Source organism: Leucopleurus acutus (genome assembly GCF_964270905.1).
Source record: "Leucopleurus acutus genome assembly, chromosome: 1".
NCBI classification, from domain to species: domain Eukaryota; kingdom Metazoa; phylum Chordata; class Mammalia; order Artiodactyla; family Delphinidae; genus Leucopleurus; species Leucopleurus acutus.
The window spans coordinates 38,965,141-38,980,602 of record NC_139142.1 but is presented as its reverse complement, the minus strand read 5'-3'; the positions used below and the strand labels follow the sequence as shown (position 1 = coordinate 38,980,602).

Below are 15,462 nucleotides of genomic sequence, written 5' to 3'. Positions count from 1 at the left end.
CCCCTCCCCATATCCTCAAATCCATTCTCTAGTAGGTCTGCATCTTTATTCCCGTCTTGCCCCTAGCTTCTTATGACCATTTTCTTTTTCTTTTTTTTCCTTTTTTAGATTCCATATATATGTGTTAGCATACGGTATTTGTTTTTCTCTTTCTGACTTACTTCACTCTGTATGACAGTCTCTAGGTCCATCCAACTCACTACAAATAACTCAGTTTAGTTCCTTTTTATGGCTGAGTAATATTCCATTGCTGATACACATTTACAGAAGCTTTTGAAAAAGTTACCATTGAGAATTAGAAATATTTGGTTATCTTCTGAGTTTGGCTTCATGGGAAAGCAATTCACTAACAATTTAGCAGCTCTGTTCTGTTCTTTTCCTGGGCTTGCCACCCAGTTACTGCATGACCTCGACATTTGATTTAACCTCTCTGAATTTAATTTCTTTCCCTATTAAATAAGGTTAACTAGATAATATTACTGATACAAGTCTACGTTTTTTAAAAAAGTATTAGCTGTTCTGTTGGCAGGTTTTCTTTCTCCGTCCTTCTACAATGCATTACTGCACTGTGTATATATACACCCATATAATGGTCCTTGTCAAAAACTATCATTAAGATGTCCCCTCCAGTTAAAAACAACAAGTTCCCCAGCCTCTCAGCATGTGCATGATTAGCCACATGTGATAATTACATCCCAAATGATAATACTTACAGCAGCAGCACATTAATCTTGTTAGGTACTCACAATAGCAGAGACTAGAGGAAGGAAAAACAAAAAAGCAAATCAAGCTGGCTCGTGCTGAGTGTGAAGAACAAGTGGGATGCAGGGGGGTACACTCTACAGATGGAAGGCAGGGGAAAAATGGACTACATGGAAATGAACAGATATAGGACATACCACCTTCTTTTAAAGCTAAGTATAGCAAGTACTTACTAATAGCCATTATGTGCTTAGAATTAGGGCCAATTCATATGAAGATTTGTATGTGGCAATAACTTATTGATTGCATATGGGATATTCCTATACTTACATCATCTCATTTAATTCTCACAACAATATCAAAGTTAGAAAATCTGAAAAGCAACAGGGGACAAAATACAGTTACCATGGTATGTGAGTTATATCTCAATAAAGCTGCTTTTTTTTTTTTTTAAAAAAACAGCTTTCTGCAGAAGAATGACAGTCAGACTAAGGACAGGCTTATTAACAGCAACGATAGAAAGCTGAGGACAAGGGGGAGAATATCATCAAAGAGAAAAAAGTACTCTCAACTTACTATTCTTTTCGAGTGAAGGAAGAATAAAGATCTTTTTCACAAAGTTTGAAAGGGTTTATCAGTGGAAGAGCTACTAACTGATGTTATTTCAGGGAGAAAGAAATCGAACTTAGAAGGACGTAGTGAAGTGCAAGAAAGGAAAATGAACAACAAGAACACAAACATCAACATGTAGGTAAAGGTAAGCATGTATAAACTGCATAAAGCAGAAACAACAATAGTAGGAAACATGCCTAATGTTGGGACTACAACAACAATGTGGAAATGAAATTCCGGGCAGGAATAACATGAAGGATACGAAGGGGAGATGGGAATCAAAGAATTCTAAGGTACTTATGTTGCTTAAAAAGAGGGTAGACGTATTGATTCATTTTAGACATTAAGTCAAGTGTACATGTTAAAATTTCCAACTTTCAAACCAGTAGGGAGGCTAAATTAGAATAAAGAAAATTCAGTTAATCCAATAGAAAGCAGAAAGAGATATTTAAAAGCCTAGAAAATGCAGAATAGATAGCACAAACCAAAACAATAAAAATAAATCAAAATATATCAGTGATCATAATAAATGTAAAGGGACTAAGACTGCTATATAAAAGGTAGTTATAACATTAGATTAATATTTCTCTTCCTCCCAATCTCTCCCTGTCCCCCTCCTCACATCCTCTCACATATACTGCAGTTTATATTGCGCCCACATAGCCTCACAATGTATAAGAAAAAGAAATACTAATTACCAACAAATTGGGTTTAGTTCAGGAATGCAAGAATGACTTAATATTAGGAAAATCTACTGCAGTTCACATACCAATTGATTTATGAGAAAACCTGATCATGTCAATAGTTGCAAAAGAAGCTCTTGATAAAATGCACTATCCATTATTGATAAAAATAACTCAAAGCAGAGGAATAATAGAAGGTGTATTCGTATAGACTAGGCTATGATGCAACGACAAATTCTGCAGAGTTCGTGGCTTAACAGCAAAGGTTTATTTCTCCCTTGCATCACAGTCCAAAGTAAAGCAGATGCCTTTCCTCTAAGCTGTGACTAAGGCATACAGGTTCTTTCCATTTAATGAGGTGATAATATTATATTCAAAATGTGACCTGCTTTGTTGTCATGGAAGGGGAAGAGACGGGGGAGTGGTTGCCTATAGCTGTGATTGGAGGTGATATTTACCACTTCTCATATTCTATTATTCAGACCTCAGTCACATGGCTCAGTCAACTAAAATCTGGTGTGAAGCCTACATCCTTAATTTGATACTTAACCTGAGTGACTATCACATTATTCCCCTAAGAAGGTTTACTGGGCCTTTGTTGTTTGAAGCCTTTTAAAATCCGTCTCTTACTGTTTGGAGGTCTGGAAGCAAGGAACTTTTCCAACCACAGAAAGGTCTGAATTTCAGGATTCTCTTTTTCCTTGCACATTGGTCAGTTCTTTCCCAAGCTTACTTTTCACCCTCACCCCCCAAATAAAGCTAGTAGTACAAATACACACTTCTAACGTTCTGTTTTTCAGTCTGTTTCCTTAGTTCTATAAACATTAGGCATATGCTCTTCCTTCCAAATTATAGCAGATGGTGGTTTTACTATCACATAATATGGATTATGGATCTCCATTGTTCTAGCCTCTGATATTAGTTTCTTCATCACCTGGCACCCAACTTCTAGGCCAGTGGTCATTCTTGTGTTTTTATTTTGGTAGCATTCCAGTTCAGATTACCAGTTACTATATCAGTCAGATTTTGTCAGGAAAATACAAAATAGGTATTTTGAGTCAGAAGTTGTTTCTTACAGGTTTTAAGCATGGGAAAGCTTGTGATAAATGTCAAGAAAGCTCTCCAGGAAATCCAGAAGTATAGGTATCACAGGAAAGATGCCAGTACGGTCTGAGCTGTGTACATATGAAAGGGATGATTCTCATAAGGATGTTTGAACACCATGGGGGAAAACCCTAATTTGCCATCTGCTTGCTAATGCCTGTACACATGCCTGCAACTGGGACTAGAGGGCTGTGGAAACGCTTTCCTTCTACTTTCCAGTCTCATACAAGTTGCTTTCATTAGTGGACTCTAACTGGGATCTTACTGCAAGAGATTCAGGGGAATGTAATTTTATGTTTCATAAGGGAAAGAGCTTAGAAAGGTAGAAATGGTATTAAATATCAACAACTAGTTTGTGTTACGGAAGGGAACTTGCTTAACCTTGATAGTGGGTGTTTTAAGAAAATAGGCACTAGCCATCATTCTTAATCCTGAAATCCCCTTAAAGTCAAGAATGAAGTAAGGGTTCCCACTAGCATCACTCTCACTCAGCATTAGACTGGAAACTCAAGGCAATTCAGTAGAATAAGAAAAAGAAATAAAAATTAAAGCTTGAGAGGAGGAAACAAAACTGCCATTATTTGTAGAAAATATGATTGTCTACATTAAAAATACAAAAAACCCTACAATTTTAAACTAATAACATTTTTTAAAATACAAACTTGTTTTCTAATACGTCAAGGACAGTTAGAAAGTGGAGTTTTAACACATGGATATTTACAAAAGTAACAGTACCTATGGTACGAAAGGATAACATTAATAAAAGATGAGTAAGAAAATTATTTTTAAAATCACAACACTGTTTGAAAGACACAAAAGAAAACTAAATAGATAAACCATGTTCATTGTTTAGAATAATCTATATTGTGAAAATAACAGCTTTCCCCAAATTAATCTATATACCCAGTATGATCCCAATCAAAATCCCCACAGATTTATTTTGGTGTATGTTTTTTTTCTTTTTAAAAAAAGAGTTTGACAAACTGATTCTCAAATTCATATGCAAGAGCCAATTAAATGAAGCAAGAGCTTAAAATAACTAAAATAGCTTTTAAAAAGATGATAGAAGGATTCTACTGAGCAGATCAAAATATATTCTAAAATGATAAATATTATCAAGTTAGGGAAAGGACACTAAAGCTGGACACGATATCTGATCGACATTATATTACAAATCAGCTGGGAGATAATGGGCTATTAAATGAATAATGCTTCCCATATAGGAAAAAATAATTAGATCCCTACTTTATACCACACACAAAGATCAGTTTAAGGTGGATTAAAGATCAGATGTGGAAAACAAACTCTTAAGACTCATAGGAGAAATGTGGAAGACTGTTGGGTTCGGGTAGGATTTCTTAAACAATTTTTTAAAATATGTCAACTGAAAAAGAAAACATTGATAAATATGACTCCACAAAAATTTAAAGCATTTATACTACAGAAGTTACTACACAGAGGAAAAGGATAAGTTACAGGCAGGGAGAAGATATTAGCAATAAAAATAACAAAATTTTGTCTCTAGAATTTGTAAAGAGCCAGTAATCTACTCCTAGGTATGTATTAGAGAAATTCTCAAATATTGGTACAATGTAAAATATAGAAAAATGTTCACTGAAATCTTTTCACTTTTTGGTTATTATAAGCAATTAAAATGTCCATTAATTAAGATTATGAATAAATTGTGGTTTATTAATATACTGGAACATTATATGGCACTTGAATCACAGGTGTATATATAATATAGGTAATATAAAAAATTTAATGCTGAATGCAAAAAAGGCAAGTTTTGGGAGGACATACAGTAAAACATTAAATACTTTTTAAATGTGCAGAATACTGTTAAGTGTATTTTGGATATCTTTATTTATAGCTATTTATATAGTGAAAGGCTAAAAACATACATGAAGATGATGAGCTGCAAATCCAGGAGAGGAATTACCTTTAGTGATAGAGGAAACCAAACAGGATCTAGGAGGGATACTCAAGGATCTTCAGTTATAACACTTTATTTCCTAAAAATCAAACAAAAAGCAAAAAGGTCCATAGTAAATAAAACAAATGCTAAATATCACAAGTCTGCATACTTGGGTATGTGTACTATTATTCTCTCTTATGTATGTTGAAAATATTTTATAATTATGAATACATTAGAAGCTAAGGGGAGGTTAAATGACCAAATTCTTTCCCTTACCCAGAGAATCGTGGTGCCACACTCCGACCCCCTCCCCGAGGCTGAGTCTATTACAATTGGTAGACCGTCATGCTGCCCACTGGCAGGTGTCTTGTATGAGCTATTTAACTAACTACTGTGGTTAGTTAAATAGTTAGGTATTATATTGTTTCTTTGGAAAAATGACTTCTGAGTCCCAAATGACATAATTTTGTGCCATGATATATTGGAGATATTTTACTGTCATAATTTTTTTGGTGCATGTGGTATCTTTCTTTATGGAGAAAGAGACAAGTGACCCATAGAGCAGTTGGCAGGCTGGGTCAGAAGAACAGCATCCAGGACGATCTAGGGATTGGGACCCATTCATCCTGTTGTTGATGGTTTTGACACCAAGAGGCGTCTGAATCATCAGCAGAAGATAAATACTGCTCGGTGGGAGGAGGAACAAAGATGGCAGAGTAGAAGGACATGCTCTCACTCCCTCTTGAGAGAACACCAGAATCACAATTAGCTGCTGGACAATCATTGACAGGAAGATACTGGAACTCACCGGAAAAGATACCCCACATCCAAAGACAAAGGAGAAGCCACAATGAGATGGTAGGAGGGGAGCACTCACAATAAAATCAAATCCCATAACTGCTGGGTGGGTGACTCACAGACTGGAGAACACATACCACAGAAGTCCACCCACTGGAGTGAAGGTTCTGAGCCCCATGTCAGGCTTCCCAACCTGGGGGTCCGGCAACGGGAGGAGGAATTCCCAGAGAATCAGAATTTGAAGCCTAGTGGAAATTGATTGCAGGACTTCGACAGGACTGGGAGAAACAGAGACTCCACTCTTCGGGGACACACACAAAGTAGTGTGTGTATCGGGACCCAGGGGAAGGAGCAGTGACCCCAGGGGAGACTGAACCAGACCTACCTGCTAGTGTTTGAGGGTCTCCTGCAGAGGCCAGGGGGTGGACTGTGGCTCACCGTAGGGACAAGGACACTGGCAGTAGAAGTTCTGGGAAGTATTCCTTGGCATGAGCCCTCCTAGAGTCTGTCATTAGCCCCACCAAAGAGCCCAGGTAGGCTCCAGTGTTGGGTTGCCTCAGGCTAAACAAGCAACAGGGAGGGAACCCAGACCCACCCATCAACAGTCAAGTGGATTAGAGTTTTACTGAGCTCTGCCCACCAAAGCAACAGTCAGCTCTACCCCCCAGCAGTCCCTCCCATCAAGCCTCTTAGATAGCCTCATCCACCAGAGGGCAGACAGCAGAAGCAAGAACTACAATCCTGCAGCCTGTGGAACAAAAACCACATTCACAGAAAGATAGAGAAGATGAAAAGGCAGAGGGCTATGTACCAGAGGAAGGAACAAGATAGCCCCCCAGAAAAACAACTAAATGAAGTGGAGATAGGCAACCTTCCAGAAAAAGAATTCAGAATGATGATAGTGGAGATGATCCAGGACCTCGGAAAAAGACTGGAGGCAAAGATCGAGAAGATGCAAGAAATGTTTAACAAAGCCCTAGAAGAATTAAAGAAGAAACAAACAGAAATGAACAATACAATAACTGAAATGAAAACTACACTAGAAGGAATCAATAGCAGAATAACTGAGTCAGAAGAACGGAAAAGTGACCTGGAAGACAGAATGGTGGAGTGCACTGCTGTGTAACAGACTAAAGAAAAAAGAATGAAAAGAACTGAAGACAGCCTAAGAGACTTCTGGGACAACATTAAATGCAACAACATTCGCATTATAGGGGTCCCAGAAGGAGAAGAGAGAGAAAAAGGACCAGAGAAAATATTTGAAGAGATTATAGTCAAAAACTTCCTTAACATGGGAAAGGAAATAGCCACCTAAGTCCAGGAAGCACAGAGAATCCCATAAAGGATAAACCCAAGGAGAAACACGCTGAGACACACAGTAATCAAATTGGCAAAAATTAAAGACAAAGAAAAATTACTGAAAGCAGCAAGGGAAAAATGACAAATAACATACAAGGGAACTCCCATAAGGTTAACAGCTGATTTCTCACCAGAAACTCTACAAGCCAGAAGGGAGTGGCATGATATACTTAAAATGATGAAAGGGAAGAATTTACAACCAAGATTACTCTACCCAGCAAGGATCACATTCAGATTCCATGGAGAAATCAAAAGCTTTACAGACAAACAAAAGCTAAGAGAATTCATCACCACCAAAGCAGCTCTACAACAAATGCTAAAGGAACTTCTCTGAGTGGGAAACACAAGAGAAGAAAAGGACCTACAAAATCAAACCCAAAACAATTAAGAAAATGGTCATAGGAACATACATATCGATAATTACCTTAAACGTGGATGCATTAAATGCTCCAACCAAAATACACAGACTTGCTGAATGGATACAAAAACAAGACCCATCTATATGCTGTCTACAAGAGACCCACTTCAGACCTAGGGACACATACAGACTGAAAGTGAGGGGATGGAAAAAGATATTCCATGCAAATGGAAATCAAAAGAAAGCTGGAGTAGCTATACTCATATCAGATAAAATAGACTTTAAAATAAATGTTACAAGAGACAAGGAACGACACTATGTAATGATCAAGGGATCAATCCAAGAAGAAGATATAACAATTATAAATATATATGCACCCAACATAGGAGCACCTCAATACATAAGGCAACTGCTAATGGCTATAAAAGAGGAAATCGACAGCAATACAATAATAGTGGAGGACTTTAACACCTCACTTACACCAATGGACAGACCATCCAAAATGAAAATAAATAAGGAAACAGAAGTTTTAAATGACACAATAGACCAGATAGATTTAATTAATATTTATAGGACATTCCATCCAAAAACAGCAGATTACACTTTCTTCTCAAGTGCGCACGGAACATTCTCCAGGATAGATGACATCCTGTGTGACAAATCAAGCCTCAGTAAATTTAAGAAAATTGAAATCATATCAAGCATCTTTTCTGACCACAACGCTATGAGATTAGAAATGAATTACAGGGAAAAAAACGTAAAAAACGTAAACGCATGGAGGCTAAACAATATGTTACTAAATAACCAAGAGATCACTGAAGAAATCAAAGAGGAAATCAATACCTAGAGACAAATGACAATGAAAACATGACAATCCAAAACCTATGGGATGCAGCAAAAGCAGTTCTAAGAGGGAAGTTTATAGCTATACAAGCCTACCTCAAGAAAACAAGAAAAATCTCAAGTAAACAATCTAACCTTACACGTAGAGGAACTAGAGAAAGAAGAACAAACAAAACCCAAAATTAACAGAAGGAAAGAAATCATAGAGATCAGAGCAGAAATAAATGAAATAGAAACAAAGAAAACAACAGCAAAGATCAATAAAACTAAAAGCTGGTTCTTTGAGAAGATCAACAAAATTGATAAACCATTAGCCAGACGGATCAAGAAAAATAGGGAGAGGACTCAAATCAATAAAATTAGAAATGCAAAAGGAGAGGTTAAAACAGACACCACAGAACTCTATGCCAATAAAACGGACAACCTGGAAGAAATGGACAAATTCTTAGAAAGGTATAACCTTCCAAGACTGAACCATGAAGAAACAGAAAATATGAACAGACCAATCACAAGTGATGAAATTGAAACTGTGAATAAAAATCTTCCAACAACAAAAGTCCAGGACCAGATGGCCTCACAGGTGAATTCGGTCAAACATTTAGAGAAGAGCTAACACCCATCCTTCTCAAACTCTTCCAAAAAATTGCAGGGGAAGGAATACTCCCAATCTCATTCTATGAGGCCACCATCACCCTGATACCAAGACCAGACAAAGATACTACAAAAAAAGAAAATTACAGACCAATATCACTGATGAATATAGATGCAAAAATCCTCAACGAAATACTAGCAAACAGAATCTAACAACACATTAAAAGGATCATAGACCACAGTCAAGTGGGATTTATCCCAGGGATGCAAGGATTCTTCAATATATGCAAATCAATCAATGCGATACACCATATTAACAAATTGAAGAATAAAAACCATATGATCATCTCAATAGATGCAGAAAAAGCTTTTGACAAAATTCAACACCCATTTATGATAAAAACTCTCCAGAAAGTGGGCATAGAGGGAACCTACCTCAACATAATAAAGGCCATATATGACAAACCCACAGAAAACATCATTCTCAATGGTGAAAAACTGAAAGCGTTTCCTCTAAGGTCAGGAACGAGACAAGGATGTCTGCTCTCACCACTATTATTCAACATAGTTTTTGGAAGTCCTAGCCATGGCAATCAGAGAAGAAAAAGCAATGAAAGGAATACAAATTGGAAAAGAAGAAGTAAAACTGTCACTGTTTGCAGATGACATGATACTATACATAGAGAATCCTAAAAATGCCACCAGAAAACTACTAGAGCTAATCAATGAATTTGGTAAAGTTGCAGGATACAAAATTAATGCACTGAAATCTCCTGCATTCCTATACTTTAATGATGAAAAATCTGAAACAGAAATTATGGAAACACTCCCATTTACCATTGCAACAGAAAGAATAAAATACCTAGGAATAAACCTACCTAGCGAGACAAGAGACCTGTATGCGGAAAACTATAAGACACTGATGAAAGAAATTAAAGATGATACCAACAGATGGAGAGATATACCATGTTCTTGGATTGGAAGAATCAGTATTGTGAAAATGACTATACTACCCAAAGCAATCTACAGATTCAATGCAATCCCTATCAAATTACCAATGGCAGTTTTTATGGAACTAGAACAAAAAGTCTTAAAATTTGTATGGAGACATAAAAGACCCCGAATAGCCAAAGCAGTCTTGAGGGAAAGAAACGGAGCTGGAGGAATCAGACTCCCTGACTTCAGACTATACTACAAAGCTACAGTAATCAAACAATATGGTACTGGCACAAAAACAGAAACATAGGTTAATGGAACAAGATAGAAAGCCCAGAGATAAACCCACACACCTGTGGTCCACTAATCTATGACAAAGGAGGCAAAGATACACAATGGAGAAAAGACAGTCTCTTCAATAAGTGGTGCTGGGAAAACTGGGCAGCTACATGTAAAAGAATGAAATTAGAACACTCTCTAACGTCATACACAAAAATAAACTCAAACTGGATTAGAGACCTAAATGTAAGACTGGACACTATAAAACTCTTAGAGGAAAGCATAGGAAGAACACTGTTTGACATAATCACAGGAAGATCTTTTATGACCCACCTCCTAGAGTAATGGAAATAAAAATAAATAAATGGGACCTAATGAAAATTCAAAGCTTTTGCACAGCAAAGGAAACCATAAACAAGATGAAAAGACAACCCTCAGAATGGGAGAAAATATTTGCAAACGAATCAGTGGACAAAGGATTAATCTCCAAAATATATAAATAGCTCATGCAGCTCAATATTAAAAAAACAAACAACCCAATCCGAAGACTGGCCGAAGACCCAAATAGACATTTCTCCAAAGAAGACATACAGATAGCCGTGAAGCGCATGAGAAGCTGCTCAACATCACTAATTACTAGAGAAATGCAAATCAAAACTACAATGAGGTATCACCTCACACCAGTTAGAATGGGCTTCATGAGAAAATCTATAGACAACAAATGCTGGAGAGGGTGTGGAGAAAAGGGAACCCTCTTGCACTGTTGGTGGGAATGTAAATTGAATCAGCCACTATGGAGAACAGTATGGAGGTTCCTTAAAAAACTAAAAATAGAATTACCATATGATCCAGCAATCCCACTACCGGGCATATACCCGGAGAAAACCGTAGTTCAAAAAGACACATGCTCCCCAATGTTCATTGCAGCACTGTTTACAATAGCCAGGTCATGGAAGCAACCTAAATGCCCGTCGACAGATGAATGGATAAAGAAGTTGTGGTACATATATACAATGAAATATTAACCATAAAAAGGAACGAAATTGAGTCATTTGTTGAGACATGGATGGATGTAGAGACTGTCATACAGAGTGAAGTAAGTCAGAAAGAGAAAAACAAATATCGTATATTAACGCATATATGTGGAACCTAGAAAAATGGTACGGATGAACTGGTTTGCAGGGCAGAAGTTGAGACACAGATGTAGAGAACAAACGTATGGACACCAAGGGGGGAAAACCATGGTGGGGTGGGGATGGTGGTGTGCTGAATTGGGTGATTGGGATTGACATGTATACACTGATGTGTATAAAATTGATGACTAATAAGAACCTGCAGTATAAAAAAACAAACAAACAAAAAACAACTAATACTAAACTTTCTTTGAGATATTTGTTGAAATATGTTAATATAAATGTTTCAGATATTACATGAAATTTCTGAAAATCTTATATGTTCTGGTATAATGTTATAAGTCATAATTCTAGTTAATACTTTAAAATGTATATCTCAGAAATAACTGTATTTCCTTGTCAATTGCATTATTATGAACTTTCATCAAATCTTTAACCATGGTCGTTTTTAAGTCTTTTGTCATTTACAGACAGTTCTGGGTGTACTGTGATGCTTTTGCAAAAATGTTCCTATAAAAGGGTTTCATCTTCAAGGAATTCATGGAAAAAACTCTGACAAGTACAGGTTTCTGGTAACTGACTATACTGGTGAACTGAATCAATAAGCATTTTCAGAACTCTAATGGAAAACTGATGAATTCATAAAAGTGCTAACAAAAGATCAAGATGAAAAATAAATTACATGGGACTGAGTGAACTGATGAGGATGATTATAATTTTTATGACTTTCTGTTTTAATTAAAAAAAATACTACTCGGTGGTGCTCTGCAGCAAGTATTATCAATTACAAAGAATTAAAACAGAGCTCACTTAAGTTGCATATTTACTTGACTCTTTCTCTTGCATGCTGACTGGTGCTCATCAGATTAAGTCATTGAACCCCCAAAGACCCCAGCCTTACTCCCCACTATTCCTCACCAGTAGAATTTTCTGGGCACAGCCCTGGGTCACTAAGAATTAAGCACATTATTACAGCCAATAAAAGGTTCCCTTTTGAGCTGGAATGATCAGCAACATTTCTCTTCTTCTGGTCAGGTGTCTTCAGACTGGATTGTTTATAAAATTATTATTTCCCCCTTTTGTCATACAGGTACAATTCAGCTTCATTGATGGTGGTTTGGGAGTAAGTAGCCTTTCTCATAATTAGAAAATGATCTTCTGACAGGATAAAGCTGGAAATTGCTCTCTTTGTGAAATGAGCAGTTCTTTGTCTGAAAGATTGATTCAATTTTCACTGCCATAACTGGTAGCAGAATTGCCAGACCAGTTTGGTGACTGGATTGAACTTTTCCTACAGGAATTGTGTAGCTGTCCAGCTGCAGAAACACAAGTTCACTCCCCCATTGTTGGTTTTCTGACAGCTTTTTCCATAGAGTAGTTTGAAGAGTGGAGAGCCCTGTTTTTGAGACAGAGGAGTGTTTTTCACACCTGAAGTGTAATTTCACACCTTGTGTTTCTCAGCAGATAACTGCATAAAATAACATATCAAACCAGAATAGAAAAAGATCAACAAAGAAAGAAAACTGCAGGTTGTAATTTGTTTCCTATCTTACAATGCTCTTGTGGAGAACAGTAAATTACAGAGCTCTGGGTTTACACTTTAAAAAGTTTGACTGGTTGTTAGGTGGGAAAGTGAGCAGTAAACACTAATCAGCATTTAGCCTGCATTGAACAGAATGTACAGAATTATAAAATTCGGGAAACACCGGAACTTGTAGATTTTTTTTAAAGGATAGGACACATAAATTAGTGGTAAAATCTGTAGTTAAGAGTAAGTCAAGAAATTGATAAATGATTTTAATAAAAATAGAATTTTCTTAGGATATAATTTTCTTTGTAATTATCCATTCAGGAATTTTAGTAAAAGTAATAGACTATGTTAGTACTTACTTTCTATAAATGACTAAACCTATGATGCTAGTCACCATCTCATGGCATTCTAGTGCAGGGGTTATAAAATGAGGGGTTTAGCTCCATTTTGCAAGTTTGAAAACTTAAGTCCAAAAGAAAAAAGAAAGTTGAGCCTCCTGGCTGGTCATAGACATTCATTACAAAATATTTAATATTTACTGAGTGTCTACCACATGTTAGGCATTACCCCGGGCACGGGGGTACAGTGGTAAACAGGGCAGTCTCTCTTTCTCCCATCTGGGAACTGACAGTTTTGCAGACAAGTAAGCAGGCAGTGGAAATACTGGGTAATAAGTGCTGAGAGAGGCTAAAACTAGATTTTGATGGAGCCCACAGATGGTCAGCATGGGGGCAAGTGGTCAGCAAAGATTCCACGATAAGATGACATCCAAACTAAACTAATGAATAGAAGTCATGTGAAGGTAGATATCATTCGGGATATCAGGGCATGTGTAGCTTATGCAGAAGTGAAAGGGAAAGACAGCAGAGTGGGTTGGAAGGATAAGGTATTCAGTGTAGTGGGGATGCAGTGTATAAAGGTAATGGTGGTGCATAATGAAACTGGAAGAGCAAAGTGTCAGGGTATGTGGTCTATACCGAGAAATTTAGCTTTTATCCTGAGACTAGTGGGATGTGTTGAAGGTTTAGTCTTTGTTTATTAGGGAGAGTGACACAACCAGATCTGCATTTTACAAAGACCCCTCTGACAATCCAGTGAGTGGAGATCAGTGAAGAAACATGCAGTGATGCGAGTGGGAAATGCTGGTGACCTGAGCTGATGGTGTACACTGAGAGCTCAGTGGCATTGGGATGCAAGGAAGTGGGTGGATTTGGGAGCTATTGAGGAGGTAGAATCAACAGAACTTGGTGGTTGATTGACTGGACTAGGGGCAAGGAAGCCAGTCTAGTCAAAAATGCTGTCCCGAGTTCTGACTTGGGTACTTGAGCAGATGATGCTACCATTCACAGGGCTGGAGAAGACTAAAAGAGCAAGTTTTTAAGAGTTGGAGACATGATGAGTGTGAGATGGGATTTCCACAAGAAGAAGTATGATATTCAGTTAGATCTTGAGCTTGGGAGGGAAGTCTAGGCCAGAGATACAGATCTGGTAGTTGTCACTGAGTGGATAATATGGTCCAAAGAATATGTAGAGAGTGAGAAGAGAAGAGACTCTTTAGGCATAAACAGCCCTTTGAAAATGAAAAGAAAGACACATAGAGCAAAATGTGTATTTATAGTTACATAAATAAAATGTGGATGAAGAACTGTGCATGTCCACAAATACCATTGCACACATGCCTGTGCATGTACATACCCTTGCACATACAGAGCTTCTAATGAACATCAGCAAGGTGCCCCATGGTGGGCCGCATGAAACATTAAGCATAAAGGTAATAATCCCTTTCCTGAAGAGCTCATGTAAGATGTGTTAGTCCTACAGCAAGTTCCAGGCCTAAAGATGCTGCTCAGTATGTTAAAAAGGAAAAATGTACAGCCCGTGTAGATATTGCAATTAAACTAGCAAAACGGAAGGCACTGATGTTTTCTCATTTCCATTGTTTCCTCAGATACATATGGAAAGCTCTTTCTTCTCAGTTCTGTGGGTCAAGAGATGTCCCGCTGCAAGACCTCCATCCGACGTGGTCAGCCCAATCCTGTCTATAAGGAGACCTTTGTTTTCCAGGTGGCCCTCTTTCAGCTCTCTGACGTTACGTTGGTGATTTCTGTGTATAACAGGCGTACCATGAAGCGTAAAGAGATGATTGGTTGGATTGCTCTGGGTCAAAACAGTAGTGGAGGGGAGGAGCAAGACCATTGGGAGGAAATGAAGGAGACCAAAGGGCAGCAGGTCTGCAGGTGGCACACTTTACTCGAATCCTAGGTTTGCCAAGAGGTGTTTGTGGGCTATACCTACCCTGGTGACCCGTGTTTTGAGTACTGATACCAACTCAGTGCTTGCTGGCAGACTTTTTTTAAAGACAGGCTTTAAGTAGGGGTTGGATTCTATTAGACCCTAGGACATTCTGGGGGTGGAGGGATCTTTGGGTTTCTCAAAGGTTTGATTTGGATTTAAATACTGTAATTTTTTTTAAAAGCCCATATGCACTGTCGAGTATACTTTATTGGAAATGTTATTGTAGTTGAGATGAATGATGTTGAGTTAATTTCTGTTAATAGGTTATTAAATTTTGGTTCAGGCTATAGAATGAAGCTTCTCTGGCTGTCTCTGCTCCC

General features: G+C 37.6%; 1 protein-coding gene across 1 annotated transcript in view; it reads left to right on the top strand.

Annotated features, from left to right (window-relative positions):
* SYT16 (synaptotagmin 16) overlaps positions 1–15,109 on the top strand; it is a gene marked incomplete at both ends in the record, with an annotated part of 114,489 nt that extends 99,380 nt beyond the window's left edge. The window contains one exon of the mRNA XM_082844738.1: positions 14,796–15,109. Within this exon, the coding sequence (XP_082700864.1) occupies positions 14,796–15,109 (314 nt within the window). The remainder of the gene's footprint in view (positions 1–14,795) is intronic.
* Between the last annotated feature and the right edge of the window lie 353 nt (positions 15,110–15,462).